This window comes from Pterocles gutturalis, unplaced genomic scaffold (genome assembly GCF_000699245.1).
Source record: "Pterocles gutturalis isolate BGI_N339 unplaced genomic scaffold, ASM69924v1 scaffold24408, whole genome shotgun sequence".
Lineage (NCBI taxonomy): Eukaryota > Metazoa > Chordata > Aves > Pterocliformes > Pteroclidae > Pterocles > Pterocles gutturalis.
In genome coordinates, this window is record NW_010118776.1 from 333 (window position 1) to 8,726 (window position 8,394).

The following is an 8,394-nucleotide window of genomic DNA, read 5'->3' on the forward strand; positions in this document are numbered from 1 at the left end:
AAAATAATCACAGTAATTTTAACCCCTACAAGTCAATGTTATGTTTTCTCACTCACTCATCAGAAGAACCTATGTAAACTCTTGCTTTTTCCAAGTATGCAAAGGAAAAGACAGCACAGGACATACAGAAACAACATAATAAAACAACTTTCTTTTAAGACAACAAAATGCAGACCGCACAAAATTGGCTTTATTTTCTATGTACTATATATTATATGCAATTAATCACCTTATTGTTATTTCGCTAGCAATCCGAATTACTCTTGGTAGCTTTCCCAAGTCATTTTCTTTTCCACTTAGCGCATCCACCAAAAAGAATCGACGAGTCAAAAGCCAGTTGTTCATATTATTGCCTTTGAAAAAACATGACAGTCACATAATATTTAAAAAAATAATTCAAAATGCAAAAAGAATGAAATCTACTAGAAACAATACATGTAACTGTATAATATATATAACCATATTCAGGATGTAAAATTATTTATTTTCAATTTAGCAAATACATAATGAAATTAGATTACTTTATTATTGATTGGGCCAGTGTATGCAACCAAAGCTAACACTTAGCACTATCAGAACTTGCCCACAAAATACTGAATTCTTAAAACAGAAACAAGTTATGGTGTGTTGTGGTATCTTTAAAAACAACTCAGTAAAAACAACTCAGTAACAGGAATTAATACAAATTCTTTCTATCCGAAGTTATTCAGTTTATTTAAATCCACAGAAATGTTACTATGACAGTCTTACCTTGATTAACAAACATTTCACTGTATTGAAGATTCAAGTTTAAAACTGGCACGGCCCAAAGATATTGTTGTCCATTGTCACCATTATATTCAAGGAATAGGTCATAAAAGATGGGATTAGCAAAATCCAATAAAATCTTGGAAACTGAAATTTTGCACTACAAGGAAAAAAAATGTTAAGATAAAAAGATCAATTTAGCCATTTAACGGTTTTGTCAAGTTTTGAATTCTTCCACTACAAAATTATGGTGGAATCTTCTTCACAAAAGACAAGGCATTCCGGCTATTTGAAAGGAATTACAAAGTACTGATGATTTTATACAAACCTCTTGGAAATGACTGCAATTGACTAGAATGACTAATGTGGAGAAGGAAGCTCTCCTAACATTTTTCAACAGATCAGGAAAAAATACCCTAGCAAATTTCACAGAGATAAAATCTGAAACAGCGTAAACAGTGCAGTCAAGAAACATAAACACTGAAGTCATGAAGGGTGTCTGGTTCTGGGCTCAATAATAGTACAAGAGAGAAATGGAGCTACTTGATATAGTCCAGCACAGGCCACCAGGATGATGGAGGGACTGGAGCACCTCTCTCTCCTATGAGGAAACGCTGAGAGCTGGGACTGTTTTGCCTGGAGATGGAAAGGCTCAGAGGGGATATTTACCAATGTGTACAAACATCTGAAGGGAGGGTGTATAAGACAGAGCCAGGGTATGTTCAGTGCTGCCCAGTGACACGACCAGAGGCAATGGCCACAAAAACTGAAACAGGAGGTTGCCTCTGACCATCAGGAAACACTTTTTCATGGAGGGTGACTGACCACTGGCACAAGTTGCCCGGGGAGGTTGTGGAGTCTTGCTCCTTGGAGACAATCAAAAGCCATCTGGATATGGTCCTGGGCAACCTGCTCTAGGTGGCCATCCTTGAGCACGGAGTTGGACCAGGTGACCTCCAGATGTCCCTGCCAACCTCAGGCAATCTGTTATTGTATGAAGAAATTAAATGTGAAAGTAGGTAGCTTCTTGCATATGTGAAAAACCGTGCAGTCTTTAAATACTCATATAACGTTTTCTCCAAAGTTGTAGGAAAAAAAAGAGTGATGCATACAATCCATGAAAATAATTACATTAAAAAATACTCAGTAAGTTAATATTTATTGGTGTTTGTATGTAAACCCCGTAATATTAACTGTTGTTAATATTTAACAACAGGCTCTACAGAATCAATGTATCAAATACATAAGATTTTAAAAAGCACAAAAAAAAAAAAAAAAAGAATAACCGTACTTGACTAGTTCAATGATCCTAAAGAGAAAATAAGTTTCCGTTCTGTTTGAAATACAGAAATATTGATTAAACAACATTTAACAATATGGAAGAGTAAAAATATTGAACACAGATTTGCAAAATGATTTTGGTAAACACTTCAGTTTTCAAGGCCTAAAGCTTTGACAACTATTGCACTACATGACATTCACACCACCCAACAGCAGCCAGAGTTTATATATTTTTACACTGCAACATATAATGTGGGGAATGGCTTTGAATGTAGAGAAGTTAATAAATAATAGATATATAGGTATTAGATGCTGCACACACACACAGAGTTTTATGAAAATAAAGATGTTATTTACGAAGGACAGGCAGGGGAGACGAGGAGGGGGCATTACCCTCTATGTCAATGACCAGCTGGAGTGCATGGAGCAACGCCTGGGGATGGATGAGGAGCTGACCAAGAGCTTAAGTACGGGTCAGGATTAAATGGAGGGCAGGGACAGGGGACATTATAGGGGGGGCCTGCTACAGGCCACCTGACTACAAAGAGTGAGTGGATGAAGCCCTCCATAGACAGATAGGAGCAGCCTCATGCTCACAAGGCCTGGTCCTCATGGAGGACTTTAACCACCCTGATATCTATCGGAGGTACAACACAGCAGGGCATAAACAATCCAGGAGGTTCCTGCAATGTGTTATTGATAACTTCCTTCTCCAAGTGACAGAGGAGCCAATGAGGCTGGTGCCTCATAGAGTTGGTGGCTTTCTGCGACGGGGCTACAGCGTTGGTGGATAAGGGAAGAGCGACTGACATCATCTACCTGGACTTGTGCAAAGCCTTTGACACTGTCCCACATGACATTGTTGTCTCTAAATTGGAGAGACATGGATTTGACAGAAGGACCACATGGCAGATAAGGAATTGGCTGGATGGTCACACTCAAAGAGTTGTGGTCAACGGCTCAATGTCCAAGAGGAGACCAGTGATGAGGGGCGTTCCTCTGTACTTGTATTGGTGGTGTTTGACATCTTTGTCAGAGACATAGATAGTGGGATGGAGTGCTCCCTCAGCAAGTCTGGTGATGCATCAAGCTGTGTGGCAATTCCAAGCACAAATACAGGCTGGGAGGAGAATGGATTAAGAGTAGCCCTGGAGAGAAGGACTTGGGGGTATCGGTTGATGAGAAGCTCAACGTGACCCAGCAATGTGCGTTTGCAGCCCAGAAAGCCAACTGTATCCTCGGCTGCATCAAAAGAAGCATGACCAGCAGGTCGAGGGAGGTGATTCTCCCCCTCTGCTCCGCTCTCGTGAGACCCCACATGGAGTACTGCGTCCAGGTCTGCAGTCTTCAGTAAAGGAAAGGCACAGACTTGTTGGAGAAGGTGCAGAGAAGGGCGACAAAAATGATCAGAGGGCTGGAGCACCTCCCCTATGAGGACAGGCTGAGAGAGTTGGGGTTGTCCAGCCTGGAGAAGAGAAGGCTCTGGGGAGACCTTCTAGCAGCCCTTCAGTATTTAAAGGGGGCTACAGGAGAGATGGGGAAACACTCTTTATCAGGGAGTGCAGTGATAGAAGGAGGGGTAGTAGTTTTAAGCTGGAAGAGGGTAGATTTAGAATAGATATAAGGAACATATTTTTTACTGTGCGGGTGGTGAGACACTGGCACAGGTTGCCCAGAGAAGCTGTGGATGCCCCATCCCTGAAGGGGTTCAAGGCCAGGCTGGATGAGGCTTTGAGCAACCTGGGCTAGTGGAAGGTGTCCCTGTCCATGGCAGAGGGGTTTGGAACTAGATGATCTTCAAGGTCCCTTCCAACCCAAACCATTCTGTGATTCTATAATTTCTCCACCTCCCTGAGACCTCCCCATTTAACATGTGAGTGATAAAAACTAATTAAGCTTTATTGCTGGCAGAACCATGTCTGTGGCTGATTTAACATCTAAGTGTACAAAAGCTCAAGTGCTCTATCCCCCCTCTCTTTCCTGGTGTTTAGTAAGGTGTGAAAACTCCAATAGTTTTTTCCATAGCTAGGACAGCTAAAGAATCTCTTTCCTCTGATGAGTCATCTGTTTGATGACTTCGATCTTTATTGAATTCACTGAAATCAGGGCATACATTAAAGAATTAATGGAACAACATACAGTCATGGCATGACTGCACATGCTTTCTTTCCATATGAAACTTGGCCAAAGATGGAGGCAGGAAAATTAGAAGTTATGATGCAAAGTATATGACTGTCAGAATTCAGGCATTGTGTTCTTCCACTGATAAGTCAGCAACCTCACTAATAGAAATGCCAGTTCAATTTATTTTTATTATCCTATGTAATACAAAAGTTTTGGGATGTACAGTTAAATATTTTTTTTAAAACACATTTATTTCACTCAGGAATAAAGAAATCAAAATAAGCAACAGTTTCACAAGAAAGAAGTCCATGTTGCAGCTTATGGCTAAACTCCAGAGGTCCTTCAATATGCACTGAATTACTGATGACATATAAAGCAACTTAATTCAAAATTCAGAATAGTGTTTTATCTCCTACTTACACTTTGTTGGTAAGTTGTTCCAAATGTATAAGCTGCATTCAGTTTAGTTTGAGTATCAGGACAAAGCTGAACAAAACATAATCATACTTAGGTTAACTCAAAGGTATAATTTTCTCACATTAAATATTTACAGGTACCTCAAGCACTTTATGTATTCACAGTTCTCACAAAAGATATTTTGTTCAATTTTTTAAAAAGAGAGGGATTGATCTTGAAGAGTAAACACAATTATTTATTCTACTGATACCAGTTTTCTTAAAACGCTGTTTTAGCTTATTCTTACTTTCACAGTATTTTTCAGTTTCATCACTAAAGTTTAAATGCATGAACAACAGCATTCAACCAGGCAAGAATAATCTTTCTGAGGACTGAATGTTCAATGCACTGTGCTGTCTCAAGCTTTATTAGTGGCTTCTGCTAAATCCAAGAATCCCATGAGAAAAGAACTCCACATTCATATTGCCCCCTTTCTCTTAAGCTAGCATTCTCTGAGGATCAAAGTTATCATGGCAAGTAACAGATTTTTTTCCTTTTTCAATGTAACTTGCACATTTTCTGCAAAGAACAAGTCATTCTAAGCAGAAGCCAGCAAAATGGTCCAAATTCTAACTAAATGAGCATGGCACTCAGTGGAGGGCATAGCCATTTTCCCAAAATGAAAAACAAGTCTAAATTTACATAAAAACAATTCTATTAGTGTGCAACAGAAATTCTGGGAATTGCTACAGTTATGCACTGAGATCGCTTCAGAATGGTGATGTCTTATTATCATGCACAATCTATTGCATTTAAAGAGGCTTTGAATGGAAAAGCTGTTCCCTTCCCATGGATTTTTGATAGCTACTAAAAGCTCTGCATTTAGGAATTTCATGTGTCCCAATAAACCTTAAAATCTATGTCAGAATATATTATTTTCTATGCACAGTAATTGGCTTAGTAACTTGTTTTCTCAGATGCTAGTTTTCCTTAAAATTTGAGAGGCAGATGCAAGACAGTTCATCCCAAGACAATAACAAAAGAAGCGGCAGTCACTATCTAAATCCTGAATGTCAGCTGCTCTTCTGTAGATACTGGAGCGTGTGAAGTGACAATGCTCCAAGAGTGACATGAAGAGCCTAGAAAAGGGGACAGACAATTCCCAATTGTTCTTGCTAGTGTTCCTATTGTTGCCTGCTTAGGGAATTGCTGAGAGTGCCTAGATCACCACTGGACTGTTAAACAAATTCTTCTCCATAACACATTTTGCAGCTGCCAATTTCTGCTAACTGTTAGGCTAATTACTATCGCACTTTCTACTTGCTGCTTACATGTGGTTTTCACACCCTACCTATACAGCATGGTACTGCTGAAGTAGAACGTATGTGTGCCACTGAAATCTGAGGGTAGAGTATCCAAAGGTACTGTGAATCTTCTAGCCAGTGTTCCCCATTTCTACGTAAAGTCTCCCAGCAAGTTTTTATAACTTTCTGTTATGGAAAAGCTAGAGAGATGCAGGCAAAAGTGTACATTTTACATTTAAAACCAAAATAAATAAGCAAACAAAAAATCCCAAGAGAACTTAAAGTAAATGGGGTGGTAGACCAGTTTTCCTACCTCTCTTAACAGTGACACAACTACTGGTTCAGTTTGTCATCCTCGCAATATGTGAAAACAGGTGACAGCATCTAGTAGGGACATACTCATAGAATCACCTACAAACATATGTGGACTGAGAGCTAAAGAACACAGTTTTCTTGACAAGAAAAAGAGGGCTAATAATAAATTCCATATATGAGTAACTGGGTGCTGAATGGAAGAAACAAATGGGTGGTTCTAAATTATTAGCATTGTTTTTCAGAGCTTTCCAATACTCAAAATTTATATTGGTCCAATGGATTAAGGCAATGTTGCTGAATTTATACTTTTGACTTTGTAGAGGTCATCGTAAGCAAGCATCATGGGCTGTTTTCCCTAATCTAGCTCTATAGTTATCTTATGAGCTGTCAGTAATTAAATTCTTGGCTTTTATCTTAATTTGGCTAGAGGCAATCACAATGTTATGGTACCAACAAAAGATAATGAAAATCAAACCTACCTGTAAGATACCTCCTTCCAAACTTTGCCATTTAAGAAAGTTTCCTGCTGCATCAAATGAGGCTGCAATAAATTCCAGCTTTACATCCTGATGATGAGAAAAGATAAAAGAACAATGAAACTGCCATAAAGTGGACGTACACATTTTAGGACTGCTGTGTCATCGTTTGATGCTTCCCTAAAATTTTCAGCATAATGCTTAATTTTTTACCTTTGATTTTATGTTTTTAATCTTGGTTTTGGCAGTTTACTTTTTCAAAAAAACATACTTTACTATTCTTCTACAGCTTCACTAGTGATGTGGAAAAAGTTGCAAAGGAACTTCTACATAGGTAGACATGCCCTAAACTAATCAGAAATCCATGCAGATTTCTAATGTATACCAGGCTGGGATCTTGAGGGATTCCAGGACCTTCAGTATTAGGAAGAATAATGAGTATTTCAGTTGCTAAAACAACTGCTGCATTGCCACATTGTTTAATTTTAAATACAACATTTTAGAATATGGCTAAAAAACCCCATTATTTTATTTTTGAGTCAATAAAGAAACTTAAGACAAATTTGGCAGTATAACTGACAAGTTATCGCTAACACTATTTACTTTCTGTGATTAGCTTAACTTGAATATGCTATTCCAGTTATTCTAATTTTACAATGAATCTGTAAAATAAAACACTTTACTGCTTGATTTACTGTTTGATTCCTTCTTAAAACTGTGCCAGTTAACAGGCTACTTAAACAGCCCATCCTTCCTAGGGATGAATACCTGACTTTGTTAACATTGAAGTGATTGTTTTTCTTCACCTCTTATTTTTTTCCCCTCTAATTCACTGTAGGAAGATGAAAAGGCTGGAGTAATAGACTGAATCAATTTCTGATATAACTCCGCTTATAGAGAATTGTAACAGAAATATTAAGGTTGGTATAAATGAAGTAGGGATAGAAATGTGTGTGTAAGCAACAGAAGCAACAGAAAGAAAGGGTTAAATACCGCATAGCAATAATGAAGAACATTGTTCCCAGGAATAAAGCTGAGAAATGACTTGTGATAAAACCAAGGCACAGACAACTTGTCAGCAGAAGACCCTGCACGTTGGCACCAGGAGAATGGCAGCACCTACAGGACATCACATATGCCCCTCTTTTTCCAATTAGCTCACCAAGAAAACTGACAAAGCTGATGTATGTATTTCAAACAAGGGAAAAAGACAAAGACCAACTTTGCCTCAGATTTACAGAGATTGACGTGAAAAAGATTCTGAAGCAAAGGACAATGCCAAAAGAACTACTAACTCCCAAGGTGTATAAAAGATTTGTCTAATCACTAGTTCATCACTGCCAATCCAGAAGAACCCTGGGGACACAATGAGGGCTTAATAGCTGGCATCCCTTGCTGCTTGTGTCACACACAATTGACCCTGGTCAGACCACTCAGGGAAGCACATCTTGGCCTTAACAGAATGTGGGTATGAGAGTGTGAGCAAAAAAAAACGTGTGAATGAGTGAATGTAGGTCAGTAAAATCATTTTACCTAGAGATTTTTTACATAAATATTGCTGCCTTCTTTTGTAAGATCTCACACCGAGTTTTGTTACACTAACTGACTAAAAATTATCTTTAGTAGAGCCACATCTGCAATAAATCTAAACCTCTTTATGTGATTATGTCCTCTTCCTAATGTCTGCTTCCCCACGTCTACTACCCAACACCTACCTTAACTGTTCCTTTGAAACTGAAGATTGTAGGGAA

General features: G+C 38.6%; 1 protein-coding gene across 1 annotated transcript in view; it reads right to left on the reverse strand.

Moving 5' to 3' along the window:
* Positions 1-229: 229 nt before the first annotated feature.
* The window catches only part of TMEM67 (transmembrane protein 67), a gene marked incomplete at its 3' end in the record, with an annotated part of 14,079 nt that continues 5,914 nt past the window's right edge, over positions 230-8,394 (reverse strand). The window contains 5 exon segments of the mRNA XM_010076361.1: positions 230-353; positions 751-907; positions 4,573-4,638; positions 6,647-6,733; positions 8,359-8,394. The exon segment at positions 8,359-8,394 is cut by the window's right edge and continues 9 nt beyond it. Coding sequence (XP_010074663.1) covers positions 230-353; positions 751-907; positions 4,573-4,638; positions 6,647-6,733; positions 8,359-8,394 — 470 coding nt within the window.